General features: G+C 46.3%; 1 protein-coding gene across 5 annotated transcripts in view; it reads left to right on the forward strand.

Moving 5' to 3' along the window:
• The window catches only part of STAG2 (stromal antigen 2), a 177,112-nt gene that overhangs the window by 122,922 nt on the left and 39,034 nt on the right, over positions 1 to 15,156 (forward strand). For all 5 annotated transcript variants that reach the window (XM_054039120.1, XM_054039122.1, XM_054039123.1 and 2 more), the window contains 4 exons: positions 10,269 to 10,372; positions 10,591 to 10,683; positions 10,881 to 10,970; positions 12,006 to 12,209. In XM_054039120.1, coding sequence (XP_053895095.1) covers positions 10,269 to 10,372; positions 10,591 to 10,683; positions 10,881 to 10,970; positions 12,006 to 12,209 — 491 coding nt within the window. The remainder of the gene's footprint in view (positions 1 to 10,268; positions 10,373 to 10,590; positions 10,684 to 10,880; positions 10,971 to 12,005; positions 12,210 to 15,156) is intronic.

Genomic DNA, 15,156 nt, shown 5'->3' on the forward strand with positions numbered 1-15,156 from the left:
GGCGGCTGTATATCGCGCTATATGGGGAGCTCCGGGCTCCCCTCACCCTCAGTTCCTTCTTGCCGCCATGAAGGTAGTCGGAACTTTTGTGCTCCAGCTCTGCTGCAGCCCTTCTTCTTGACCTTAGTGGTACCGTTGTACATTGCTCTTCAGTCGTTAGAGCGAGCTCGGGGCATGCCCCGTGCCCCAGGCTTCAAGTCGTGCGACTCCTGTCACCGTTCTATGCCCAGGAGCGACCCTCACGCTGACTGTCTTCGCTGCCTGGATGAGACTCACATAAGCGACCGTTGCAAGATCTGTAGGTCGTTCAAGCCAAGAACCAAGAAGGAGAGAGACTTCAGACTTGGAGCTCTCCTGATGGAGTCAGCACTGACTCTGATGCCAGTGCTCAGATCGGACTCTGCACCGGCCGCCATGTCGTCGGTACTCAGAAAGGCGCCTTTGACCAGTCGGCGCCGGTCTCCCTCCAAAAGCAAGGGAAGGGTTCAGCCTCGCAACGCCGCCGCGATAAAGACAAGGGGGCGGCTGGTCCTGTGCTGGGCATCCCTCGATTTCCCCCCCCCGGGCTCTAAGGCTCCGACTCATGTGGAGCGAAGCAGCCCGGTACCGTTGACCCAGGCATCCCCACTGGTACGGATGCTGTTGACGCCGGAGGCGGTGCAGGCTGTGAAGGACATTATCTCTCTGCCTGTCCCGAGCTCGCAAACGGGTACGGACCCTAGGTCGCGGGGCAAGCCCCCTTTGGGTGCCCACCAGACCTCTCCGAGCAGCTGCAGTTCCCGCTCCAAAGATTGATCCCCGCACCGCTCGGTGCGCAGCAGCTGCTCTTCGGACAGCTCCCGGCCACCCTCGACGCCGGTCAGACCGGCAGGGCCGCCGTCGGGACGGGAGTCGCGGGGACCCTCCACGCCCCTTGCTAGCGAGCAGAGGCACCGTGGGAGGCACCGGGAATGCTCACCTGCTAGACGTGAGTACCGGAGCTGCTCTCGACGGGACAGACATCGCCGTTCCAGGTCCCGCTCGTCAAGGTGCCATGCCAGGGACTCCCCTCGGCGTCAAGGCACCGGGCTTTGCGTCACTGCCACGGGTACCGAAACAGTTCGTCGCATGGGTACTGTTTGTCGTCGTCGAGATCCCAGTCCCGAGGGAGACGACGCCACAGACGCCGCTCCTACCGCTTCCGCGGCACAGAGCGTTCTTCGGTGACCTCGGCCTCGGCATGCGTCCGCCCACCCTTGGCAGATGCCATCCCACCGGGGCACATATTGCCATCCCGTGCTCAGCCGAACCAGTGGCAAGGGACTCCGTGGCAAGGACAGTGGTTCCAATGGGCACCGTGGCCATCAGTGCCAACCCAAGTGGAGGCCCGTTCGGTCGCTGGAGCGCCCCGGGCTCCATCGGCCTCCTCCAGCCACCCACAAGACAAATTGGCGGGCCACGAGTTGGCAGACACGTGCCGGGACTCTGACCTCAGTATCGATGCCCTGGCACGACCGAGGTGCCTGGCTCCTTACGGTCATCTCCCCGGTACCGGACGACACCATAGCGGTGCCTCCCGCAGGAGGACTTCAAGGCGCACCAGGACCTGCTAAAGCGGGTGGCTTCCAACCTACCACTGCAGGCCGAGGAGATGGAGGGTCCATCTGATTCCCTCTTTAACGTCCTGTCTCCCTTGGCACCGGGTCGCGTGGCCCTGCCTCTGCACCCAGGGTGTTGCCAACATTTCAAACTCCGTGGCAAACCCCTGTCTCCTTGGCCCCAATCTCGAAAAAGGCTGAGAGGAAATACTTTCTGCCGACAAAGGACCATGAATACCTGTATTCACACCCAGCACCCAACTCGCTCGTCGTGGAATCGGTAAACCACAGAGAGAGTCAGGGCCAGCCCGCACCCCCCCCCCCAAAAAAAAAAAAGGCGCCAGGAGACTGGACTCCTTTGGCAGAAAATTTTATTTGTCGGCTAGCTTCCAGCTTCGTGTAGCCAACCACCAGGCCTTACTGAGCAGGTACGACTTCAACCTGTGGGAGTCCCTGCCTAAATTTGAGCCCCTCCTCCCGGACCGGGACAGGAAGGACTTTAAGGCTCTGATAGAAGAGGGGTCGGTGGCGTCCGATGCGGCGGACGCCATGGCCCACTTGATGGCTTCTGCGATCACCATGCGCAGGGCGTCGTGGGTCTTGTTGTCCGGGCTGTCGACGGAGGCACAATGGCTGATGCAGGACCTCCCGTTCGATGGCAAGGCGCTCTTCGCGGACCAGATGGACGTCAGGCTGCATAGGATGAAGGATTCCCGCAGCACCTTGCAGACCTTGGGCCTCTGTGTCCCCCCGGCTAAGGACAAGGCCAAATCGCTTCCGGTGGCTCAACCTGCGAGGAGCAGATAGGAGCCCCTGTACAAAAGGCCCAGAGACCAGAAGCATCAGTCTCAGAGGCAGTCCCGCTCTGCCACACAGCCCAGTCCCTCTAAGGGCAAAAGGCAAGGGAAGAGGCGGTTTTGACTATCTGCAGGGGGGCACCGGGCCTGTTGCCAGGGAGACCCCCCGATTAATAAAGTTTGTGTTCGGCAACCAATTGTTTGCCTTCCTCCAGGCGTGGTCCTGCATTACTTCGGACCAATGGGTCCTCAGTACTATCGCCAAGGGCTACGTGTTGCAGTTCACCTGACCCCCGCCAAATCACCCGCCATCCGCGATTGCCCTGGGGGACCCGGAACATGTCCGCCTCCTGGGTCAGGAGGTGGACCGGTTGCTCCACCTAGGGGCGATGGAGAGGGTACCAGTTCAGTTCCAGGGCAAAGGGTTCTACTCCCGGTACTTCCTGATCCCGAAGGCGAAAGGGGGCCTCAGGCCAATTCTGGACCTGCGCGACCTGAACAGGTTTCTAACCTGTTCCAAGTTCCGCATGGTGTCCCTGGACCCGGGGGACTGGTACGCGGCCCTGGATCTCCAGGATGCGTACTTTCATGTCCGTATTTTCGAGGGACGCAGACACTTTCTCCGATTCATGGTGGGGATGGATCATTACCAATTCTCGGTCCTCCCCTTTTGCCTATCCACGGCTCCCAGGGTTTTCACGAAATGTATGTCGGTGGTAGCGGCCTGCCTCAGGCGGGAGGGCGTACAAATCTTCCCTTACCTGGACGACTGGCTTCTCAATTGGGAGTCTCGTTTCAAGGTGGAATCCCATGTAGAGCTGCTCCTCTCGACATGCACCGATCTAGGCCTGGTCGTGAACAAGACCAAATCGACATTAGCGCCCGTTCAGCGCAAAGAGTTTATTGGAGCCCTGCTGGACTCCTCCAGGGCCACAGCCTCTCTTCCCTCTGGACAGGTTAGAGACCCTAAGAGGTCTCATCGCCTCGGTCATGGCCTTCCCAGTGACCACGGCGAGGGCGTGTCTTTGGATTCTGGGACACATGGCGGCGTGCACTTATGTGGTCCGCCGTGCCAGACTCCGTATGAGGCCCCTCCAATTATGGCTGGCCTCCTAGTTCTCCCAAGCTCGGGACGGTGTGAACAAGGTTCTCACAATCCTGGCCCCGAAACTCGCTTTCCTCCTATGGTGGTCCTGCCCGAGCAATATGTTGCAAGGGATTCCCTTCAGGGAGGCCAACCTGTCCATAGACTTGATGTCCAACGCTTCGGACCTGGGCTGGGGAGCCCACACCGGGGACGTGCAAACCCAGGGGACGTGGTCAGCCCCGGACTTGCCCCTTCACATAAACGTCAAGGAGCTCAGGGCTGTTCGGTTGGCATGCGTGGCGTTTCTCACGCACCTCCATGGCAAGGTGGTCAGAGTCCTCACGGACAACACCGCCGCCATGTACTATATCAATAGGCAAGGCAAGGCTCCCTAGCCCTCTGCCGGGAAGCCCTAAACCTATGGGAGTTTTGTATAGCCCACGATATCTCCCTAAGGGAGGCTCACCTCCTGGGCATCCGCAATACACAAGCGGACCGCCTCAGCAGGTTCTTCTCCCCCCAGTACGAGTGGTTGCTCCACTCGGAGGTCACTCACCGGCTCTTCCAAGAGCGGGGAGCTCCCCAGATCGACCTATTTGCAAATCATCAGAACCGGCATTGCCCCTGGTTCTGCTCCAGGGGAGGGGTGGGGGAAGGCGCGATCTCAGACGCGTTCCTCCTGAGCTGGTCGGGCCAGCTCCTCTATTCCTTTCTCCCGTTCCCCCTCATCGCCAAGGTCCTTCAGAAGGTGAAAGCGGACAGGGCGAGAGTCATTCTCATAGCCCCGGTGTGGGCCCGCCAGCACTGGGACGGGCCCCTCCTACGCCTCTTAGCGGCCACTCCACCCGGATCTCCTCTCCCAGGATGAGAGGAGAGGGGGGGCGCCTCCTCCATTTCAATCTGGCCGCGCTTCACCTGACAGCGTAGCTGCTCCGTGGCTGAATCAGGAGGAGAATCGGTGTTTGGAGCAGGTAAGGCGAGTCTTCCTGGAAAGCAGGAAGCCGTCCATGCTTCGGACATACGTGGCAAAGTGTTCCAGGTTCTCCAGGTGGGCGGATGAGCGGGGAGTGCCCCCTTCCGCCGCACCTCTCCAGTTTATCCTGGACTACCTCTTATCCCTTAGGGCCCAGGGCTGGCGCCTGCCTCGGTCAGGGTGCACCTGGCAGCCATATCAGCCTTCTCCCACTCGATGACCTCCCATTTCCTGAAGGGCCTTGACCGTTTGTTCCCGTATGCTAGGCCCCCCATGCCGCAATGGGACTTCAACCTGGTCTTGTCCCGGCTCACGGGACTCCCCCTCCCCCCCCCCTTTGAACCACTGGCCACATGTTCCTGGTCGCACCTCTTGTGGAAGGTGGCCTTCTTAGTGGCGATCACATCAGCCCGACATGTCTCGGAGCTCAGGGCCTTAACCTCAGAACCCCCCTCTACGGTTTTCCATAGGGATAAAGTCCAGCTTTGCCCATACCCGACGTTCCTCCCTAAGGTGGTCTCCGCCTTCCATATAGAGCAGAGCATCTTCTTCCCCGTGCTCTGTCCCGAGCCCCACTCTTCTAGTGAGGAACGCCACCTCCACACGTCCAATGTGCGTAGGGCGTTGGCTTTTTATCTGGATCGGACTAAGCAGTTCCGGAAATCCTCTCAACTCTTTATTGCCTCAGCCGAAGGGGCAACCCATCTCCACCCAATGGCTTTCCCGCTGGATCACCTCGTGCATACACATGTGTTATGATTTGGCAGGGATTCCCCTGTCACCGATTGTAAGGGCACACTCTACGAGGGCTCGGGGGATGTAGGCAGCTGATGAGGCCTATGTCCCCATCCAGGTCATTTGTAGGGCGGCCACGTGGGCGTCAGTTAACACATTTACTTCGCAATACGCGATCGTCTCCCAGTCTAGGGATGACGCCGGGTTCGGCAGGGCGGTACTTCATCCCGAACCATCATGAACTCCTACCCACCTCCAACAGATATTGCTTGGAATCACCTACTGTGGAATACACAGGAGCAATCACTCGAAGAAGAAAGGACAGTTACCTGTTCCGTAACTGGCGTTCTTCGAGATGTTACTCCTGTCTATTCCACACCCCGCCCTCCTTCCCCTCTGTCGGAGTTGTCCGGCAAGAAGGAACCGAGGGTCGGGGGAGCCCGTAGCTCCCCTTACAGTGCGATATACAGGCGCCACTCCAGGGGTCACAGTGGTGCTCCCCCAGTATGGGTACTGGTGCATGTGACGAGTACGTACACCTACTGTGGAATAGACAGGAGCAACACATCTCAAAGAACGCCAGTCACGGAACAGGTAACTGTCCTTTTCTTCTGAGTAATTTTTGTTCTCCCAGACTCAGTCAGGTCCAAATTCGTTTATAGTGGAGGCTGCTGTCCAAAGAGCTAAAAGAGGTCAAGTCTTCTCTGTCTTTTCAGATAGATGGTAAGAAGCAAGATGCTGTGGGTAGAAGGATGTTCTCCTTTGCCACACTAGGAATTAGAATTGTCAACTAACAGACAGTAATGTCCAGATGTCAGTGTTATTTGGGAGAGAATGTTTGTGCACTCACTGCCAGGAGGCTTATTATTGAAAGGCAGTTGCTAAGTACATCTTGAGAGTATTCTTTGATGCTTTTGGTACTGTGTGTAGAGCAGTGGCATCTACACGTAACTGCAAGTGGTGACTCGACATATGTTCATTTGTACTTCGCCCGGAAACAAGAACTAGAGTGGAAAACGTCTCATTTGTTGGTGAAGGGCTAAACAGATGAGGTTTAGAGAAAGTGAAAGACATCAGGTCTACTGCAGGATCTCTGGGTATTTCTCAATCCTCTAGGAAAAGATTTGGGATACCAGTGTTCCTTTCCAAAAATAACCATATCCATTCTCTTCTACTTCATTTTGAAGGAAGCGATAGCACCCTATTCAGCCTCAGCAGAGACCCAAACCTTATAAACCATGAGCTAAAGAAAGATCTGTTACATCATCTTTCTCTTCACCATCCACTCAGCCTCAGGTTTAAGGTGACACACGAAAAATCAAGACTAGTTTTAAGCCTACTAGCTACCTCCTATTCTCTCTCTCTCTCTCCCCTCCCCCATATATATATATATTTTTTTAAAGATACTTGGATAGATGGATCTTGGAGGTTGTCCAGCCGGGGTTACTCCATTCTGTTCAACACTGTCTCTCTTCCCAAACCTTCCCTCTCCCTTTAGGGATCCTTCTCATGAGAAGTTCACTACTAGAGTGAAATTCCCATAGAGGAAATCCCCAAAGGGAATTTATTCGAGGTATTTTCTGATCCCAAAGAAAGCTGAAGGTAGCTGGTCTTTTCTCAACCTCAACGTTTTCATCAGAAAGTTCAAAATACACATGCTTCACCTAGTCTCAATTATGCAGCCTCTTTATCCAGCCAAGATTGAATTGAGGCTCTCAATTTATAGGATATTTTCACATCTCAATCTGACCTTTGCATTAAAAATACACATGGTTTGTTGTGGGAGGAAATCATTACCAATACAAGGTTCTTCTGTTTTGCCTGTCTGTAGCACCTTGAGTATTCACAAAATGCTTTTCAGCAGTAGTAGTGCATTTAAGACATCAGAATTTCCATGTCTACTCTTATTTGAATGATTGGCTCATCAGGGTATCCTCACAGGAGGTTGTAGCAAAAGCTCTGTCACAAATATGCACTAGGGTTCAAGATAAACTGGAAGAAATTACACACACCACCAGATCAGACCTTTTATTGGGGCAATCTGGATTCTCAAACAAGCAGAGATTTTCTTCCAGAAGAAAAGCATTTTAAAAATTGGGTTGCAGCAATAAAATTATTGTAGGAGGACTCATGTCAAATAGTAACATCCTTCAAGATGGGCTTTGGCCACGTATGTGGCTCTGTTTGCCTATCTAGAGATGAGGCTTCTGCAGCCCTGGCTATCAAAACATTGTATGCCAAATACAGACATCATGATTATGAAATTGACACTACCTAGGGTTGTGTTCCTGACTCTCTTAAGTGGACTTAAACTTCAATGTGTCCTCAAAGGAGTTGTATTCAGTTCCTAAACTCCCCACTTGCAGGCAAGGAGAATATACTAGCAGATTAGTATGGTCATTCTGGAGTGAATGACTTCTCCCTGTGGGGATGTCAGGACATAGACTTATTCGCAACAAGAGACAGCTCTAAATGTCAGAGGTTTTGCTCCAGATCAGGAGCAGACCATCAGTCTCTGATGCATTTCTTCTAGATGGGGGGAGTAGGTCTCCTGTGTTCTCTTCCTCACCCCCATTTCCCCTAATTCAAAGAGTTCTAGGTAAAAATCGAACAATATAAAGCCAACGTTAACCTGATTGTTCCAGCTTGGGCAAAACAGTGGTTCTTAGAACTATTTCAACTATCACAAGGAGTTTTATCTGTCTGTCTCTGCAATTCCATTCCTATTGACCGAGCAAAAAGGTCAATTCAGACTCTATTCCCTTAACAGTAAAAGCCACAGGAACCTCACAGATCTGGTACTGTACTGTTAAGAAAAGGTACAGTAGATTCAGTTGAACTCCAAGAACCAGACAACTCACTTGTGTTATCATAAGTAAAAAAGATTCTCTTTGTGGGAAACAAACAATATCATAAACTCAGCTTCAACTCCTGACCAGTCCATACTGGGATACTTCATTTGAAATTCTTGGGACTCACTGATTGGTAAAAGTATTTATCACAGCCATCTCAACTCATCATAGTTTAGTCAAGCAAAAGATTGTATTTAGCCATCAGAGTTGGTAAGACAACTCCCACCTGTTCATGCTCTCTGTATGTGTGTATATATATCTCCTCAATATATGTTTCACTCTATATGCATCCAAAGAAGTGGGCTGTAGTCCACGAAAGCTTATGTTCTAATAAATTTGTTAGTCTCTAAGGTGCCACAAGTACTCCTGTTCTTTTTGCGGATACAGACTAACACAGCTGCTACTCTGAAATCTGTCATTCTTGAAGTTGTTGATGAATGTTTACCTTTCATTTAGAGTATTCACACCTACATGGCACCTCAATCTAGTAGTTACTCAGCTCATGAAACTTCCCTTCAGACAGCCTTTATTGTAACTATTAATCTGCTAGGAGACTGAGTAAGCGACAGGCTTTCATAACTGACACACCCTCCCATGTTGTTTTGCAATGGTGGGGTGTAGCCATGTTGCTCCTAGGAAATCAGAGACACAAAGTGGATGAGGTAATATCTTTTATTGAATCAGCTTTTGTGGGTGAAAGAGAGAAGCTTTTGAGCTACACAGAGTTCTCTTTCAGGACTGTTTCAGATCTGAAGACGACCTGTGTGTATCTTGAAAGCTTGTCTCTTCCACCCACAGAAGCTGGTCCAATGAAAGATAATACCTCATCCACCTTGTCTCTCTGACACCCTCCTATGCCCTCTTACGGTATTTCACAAAGATAAAGTGATCCTACTTCCACACCCAAATTTTTTCCTGGTGGTAACAGAATTTCATCTTAACCAGTTTGTAAACTTACTAGTATTTTTTCCTAGACCTCACTCTCATTCAGGAGAAGTAAGCTACATGCCTGGGATGTTATGATAGCATTAGCTTTCTATTTGAGTAGATCTCAGGAATACAGGAAATCACCTAAACTGTGTCTCTCTTATGGAGAAAAAGAGTGATGGTCAGGTTGTTGTATATTAATGTATTTCTAAATGGTTTTAGACTCTGTATTGAGGAATGTTATAAACGCACATCTGTTACTCTTCCATAAGGGCTTAGAGCACACTTGATTAGAGTAAAGGCCAGTTCCATGTCCAGCCTTAGATATATTCCAGATTAAAAATCTGTTGAGCTGCTATTTGGAGCCCTATTCATACTTTCACAAAACATTATTTCTTAGAACTGGTATCTATATCAGATGCACAGTTTGGTGAAGCAGAATTACAATCTGTTTAACTAGGCCTCCTTTCACACTGTCTGGAGGGAGGAGTACTGTTTGCCAGACTGCCAAGAATGCAAATGTGCAGAGGTCACTTGAAGAAGAAATGAAGAATACTCACCTGTAATCATAGGTTCTCATCATGGACTCTGCACATTCACACTGCCTACCTACCTTCCCCTCTTCCTTGGAATCCTAATTTCAACTTTGAACCTGAGAATGCAGTAGAAAGAACTGAGACAACCAGTACACCTTGTCACCTTTTATAGCCCTACTCTCTGAACATTTGGAGCTGCAAGGGAAGGAGAGGCAGGGAGTGTGAGGGTGCCCCAATGACTGCTGCTGTCAGAATGTTCCACAGGTCCAAGCTGCACTGCCAGCTCATCCCAAGACTCCTAACGCGAAGAGGTCATCTTGTAGAATTCCAGTTATAGGTGAATAACTCTAAAGTTCTGTTTACTGTCACATCTACATGCCCACATGCAAAAATAATTAAATGCCAAAAATAATAGATTTTTGGGGAGAGGGGAAATAGGAAAATTACAAAATCTGCCACTCCTGTGACACAAGTGTAGCCTTATTTATACTAGAAAAACAAAAACAGCATACCAAATTTACAGCACAGATCACATGACTCTGTTGCATCATTCCCCCAACTTTATATATTTTCGATCTGATTCTGTGAGGTGCTGATCATCTTCAGTTTCTCTTCATATCAGTAAGAGTTGAGGGGTCTCTGAACCTCACAGAGTCATAAGCCCTTGGCTTACAAACTTTGAAGTAAAACCTTGTTGCTTGATGTCTAAGGAATCCTGTGCTATGGAACTAATATATATGAAAAAGTGACAAGTTGCAATGATCTGTTTTCTTTTTAATTTCAGCTTTAACTGATAGACAGGAAAGTGCACTGATTGAAATAATGCTGTGTACAATTCGACAAGCAGCAGAATGCCATCCACCTGTGGGAAGAGGAACAGGGAAAAGGGTATGACCTATAACTTTGAAACAAGATATATTGTTCAGCGAGAAATTCTGTTAAATTCTGCCTTTATTGTTTTTTCTGTTCTAGTATTGAGGTCTTTTATAGCCCTGATTTTTTGACTGTACTGGATAAGAGGAGTGTAAAATACTTTAGTCCCAAAACCTGTTTAAAAAACAAAGTCACTTTTTAGTTATAAAAACTTCCTTACATCAATAATTTAGGTGCTGACAGCAAAAGAGAAGAAAACACAGCTGGATGACAGGACAAGAATTACAGAGCTTTTTGCGGTGGCACTTCCTCAGTTATTAGCAAAAGTAAGTTTAATTCCATTTGGAGGTAGTGGTTGTGTGTTGTCAAAATGTTAGGCACTTGGATATTAGATATTTGTTTAGCTTTTTGTTTTGATCATGTGTTAGTAATAAATAGCTAGGTCTTGTAGCTAAGATTATTATTGTAATAACTTCAAAACAAAAATCTTTGTAGGACTTAATTATTTTTGTTTATTTGACAGTATTCTGTAGATGCAGAAAAAGTGACCAACTTGTTGCAGCTGCCACAGTACTTTGACTTGGAAATCTATACAACAGGACGATTAGAAAAGGTAAGATAACATAAAATGAAATTAAAGAGGGGGAAAAATGAACTGAGACCTTGTCCTCACTGAGATTTCAGACTATGCTGCTACGCTGGTGAAAACCGCTTGTGTAAATGCTGTTTGCTCTGGTGCATCTACACTAGTGAAGAAAAGGCCTGAGCTTCATGGTCTCCACTGGTTATTTGTCTTAGAATGTGTCAGAGCCTAAGTTTGCTTTTGAAAGATTTCTTGGCCAAAGTCAGTAGAGGAGAGTCTTTCTACACAGGTGATCGTCATGTCAGAGCATCCCAGTTCTGGACTATCAAGGTTATTACATTTCAGAACAGGTACACCGTTTGGGGAGAGATGCTTGTGCTAATCTTAGTTGTAGCTAGTATAATTAGGTTTTAACTTTCGTAAGTACTAAAACTAGTAAAACATAAAACTTGCATTTGAGAAGTGTCAATTGAGCTACATAGTTGTAAACTTGTTATTATTAGTAAAATTGTTTATGGTATTACAATTTGAGAGGTGATATATTGACATTTTCTCCCTGTGGTGGTAAAGAGAAAATATACTTGATGTGTGTTTATAAATACAGGGGTTGCTCTTAAAAGCTTTTCCATTTTGCTTTTGATGACTAGATATTACCACAATATTGCCTGTATATCATACATTTAATCGCAACACAACTAAAAAGTTTTTCTGGTGACCATTATGTACAAATACAAGTATGTGAGAGTGGGAACTAAATGTTGTTAGATACACTGTGCAACCACCACCATTAATTCAACTACTATCTAAAATGTTTCTTTTATGTTTTGTATTTAAAAATGTTAATTTTGGTATGTGTTTTAAATTTGTAGTCTTCACTGACCCCCAATTTATTTTTTATTTTGTATTTTACTGTATTGCTACTATCGCTTTCTCTGGAGAATTGGCAATTTTCTAAAATAGTATTGCTATGTTCAGTATGACTCAGTCATGAAAGTAACAAAACAATCTAAAAATCTTTGCTTTAATAACTAAAATATAATTGGAACTTTGTTTTTACTTTTGTAGCATTTGGATGCCTTATTGCGACAGATCCGGGATATTGTAGAGAAGCACACGGATACGGATGTTTTAGAAGCATGTTCTAAAACATACCATGCACTCTGTAATGAAGAATTCACAATCTTTAACAGAGTTGACATTGCAAGAAGTCAGTTAATAGATGAGCTGGCAGACAAGTTTAACCGACTTCTGGAAGATTTTCTGCAAGAGGTATATCATGTGCATGATTATCTTTTTTCATATCTTACCATTTTCATTATATCTTGTTGGCTTAATAGCTCCAAAGCATACTAAATCCACTCTAATTTACAAAACTTTTAATATAGTAGTCATAGTAATATACCATTTATATATAATAATGTTTATATATAATATAATATATATCATTATAGTAATATACCATTTCAAGTCTGGTGAATCCAAGTCTGTTTTGTTCTGATACTAAGTTGGTGGTGATTCTGTTTCCTACCCTTTCAACGTGATGTGGTTCAAAATCTGTTGGTGATTTTTTAAACATAACTTCATAGTTTGTCTCTTTATGCTATTAAATTCACTTGGACCTTCAATTTTTAAGCAATCAAGTTGCAAAATTTATATGTGGTGATTAGAGTTACTTAGCTTGTAGATTTTGCTAGTAACACTTTTAATTGGCATCCATACTTTCTATTATGTGGAATTTCGTCTTTTTTTACTTGTTTGTTTTTTTAATGAGTTCAGTTATTTATTATTGTATATGTAATCATCAAAGGCACTTGTTGCAGCATTAGGAAGTATTTTTTTTGTTTAAACAATCCTATCCCATTGTTGTTCAAATATTAGTAGGAGGTAAACACCAAGGATGAAGATGAATTATGTAAAATGTAAAAAGGACTATCCTGGGACTAGTGGCAGGAAAAACGTAATGACATTGACACATCAGGTACTGGAATTGTTTCCCAAGAGAAATGGCAAAGGAACTTCCACATGTGACATCTAAAATGAAAAAGGACAAAGGGTAAAATTTTCAAAACTGCCTGAGTGCCTTTGCTTTAGGAGTCTAAGACTCATTGAAAATCAGTAGGACTTAGATTCCTCTGTCACTTAGGCACCTTTGAAAATTTTACCCAAAATATTAGGGAACAATCCTACATTGCTACAATAATGGACAAGATGGTCTTGTTTATATCTTTACCACCTGTAAGTTCTGTGAATAGGTTCACCTCTATGAGTGACTTTAAGCTTTTATGCTCTTACGATATTACTAAGATTGATATGGTGTTTGGAATGCTGCATTGAGTCTTTACGTTGTATACTGGCTTTTCTAGACATATAGCAATTGTTTCAGGTTTATATAAGATAGAGTAAAAATATATATTATATTATATGATTCCATTGTGAATGGTACTTTTAATCAAAACATCGTAATGCAGACTCTTAAGTGAGGTGAGGAGATAGAAGAGAGATAAATTAAGGTGAATCAGTCAAGCTCCACTTATACCAGCTTTCAGGAAGAAGACATCTAAGAACAATGAGCTCTGTGGGGCAGGGACCATGTCTTACGCTGTGTTGAAGCATCTACCATAATGGGGCCCTCAATCCAGATGTCTTTTGGGTGCTACCACAATCTAAATTAATAATACTCCGTCTAGTGACTTGATTCAGCACAAAAATTGAACTTTTTTCTCTTAACTTTTTGGTGTCAGAAGCTGGAAGATTTTGCTGATGAATAATTTTTAAAGGAGCTTTGTTTTCTGTATCATTGTTGCTTATTTATGTAATTCCTCTATGGCAGATAAGTGTTAGGCACTCTATAAATCCCAGTGTGCATAAGTACCCTTTATTCTTGATATATTTCAGTAGAAACTGAAAGGAGCCCCAACTGAAATCTGTCCTGTTAAAGACAGTGTAAGCCATCTTAGTAGTAGTAGTAGTATCTAAACAAAAAAGAAACCACAAAAGGTGATTTTTCCAGAACATCATGAAAGATCTGAAAACGTCTTTGCAAATTTCACAAACCAGTTTTATGACTTCCATATCCCACTGACTGTGAATTACCAAGAGGATATTCTCCTCCGCTATCCCACAGTGAATGAGAGCATTAATGCTATAGTTAAACCAAATTTTTCTCAAAAGGGTTTTTTTGCATAATAGAGCTGTTAGTCTTGCCAAGACCCTGCATAGACCTCTGCGTGAAAATAAATTCTGCTACAATATTAATTTATTTTATCTGCGTGAAATGACTTCATTCCTACCTCCACACACACAGTCATGGCTCATAGTTGGAAATACTCGTTGATGTTGAACATAAATGAATTTCTCAGTTATTATTTTGGAGGACGGAATTTTCTGCAACTTGGCTCTGCTCCCTGGGCTTCTGTTTCTGTGATGATCATAAAATATCAGGGTTGGAAGGGACCTCAGGAGGTCATCTAGTCCAACCCCCTGCTCAAAGCAGGACCAATCCCCAGACAGATTTTTGCCCCAGATCCCTAAATCACCCCCTCATAACCCTGGGATTAGCAGGCCAATGCTCAAACCACCGAGCTATCCCTCCCCCTGATGTTATGCTGTTCAGATTCTCTTTCCCAATGTGTGACAAAGAAGGGAAGAGCTTTAGTTGCTCATCTCCCTTGCTCCCTTAGTTCTTAGCTACTGCACCATACTACAACCTGCCTTACTCACCAGCTATGCTTCTGGCTCCTCCTGCTCCTTGGCTGGAAGTTGGATTCCACCTCAGAATCCCAAACAGCAGTGCCTGCCTCATTGAAACAATGCACAGAACAGGCAGTGAAAACCCAGTTACTGCCTCCTTTGAGAGGGACGATAGAAAGCAAGAGGTGGATCCTGGCACGGCAGGGAGATAAGTCAATATCACTCACAAATGGCAAACTCAGAAAGAAATGCTGAAATCCCAATGGCGTCTTGGAAAAATAAGTATTGTGGAATCCATTGTGTCCTGATTGAAATGAGTGGACCATCTACCTCTTAGATATATTGTTTCAGATTGTCTGTGGACTCAGATAGGACATCCTGTGGAAAATCTGTGACCCAGATACTTTTGGGGGTTTGTGGCCCTTCTTCCTCCTGCAAATGCAAGATTATAAAGGTCCAGGGAAGACTAGAGTCCAGGCTCCAGCCTGAGCACAGAAGTCTACACAGCAATGAAACAGCCCCGCAG

The sequence above is a fragment of the Malaclemys terrapin genome, chromosome 9 (genome assembly GCF_027887155.1).
Source record: "Malaclemys terrapin pileata isolate rMalTer1 chromosome 9, rMalTer1.hap1, whole genome shotgun sequence".
NCBI lineage: Eukaryota > Metazoa > Chordata > Testudines > Emydidae > Malaclemys > Malaclemys terrapin.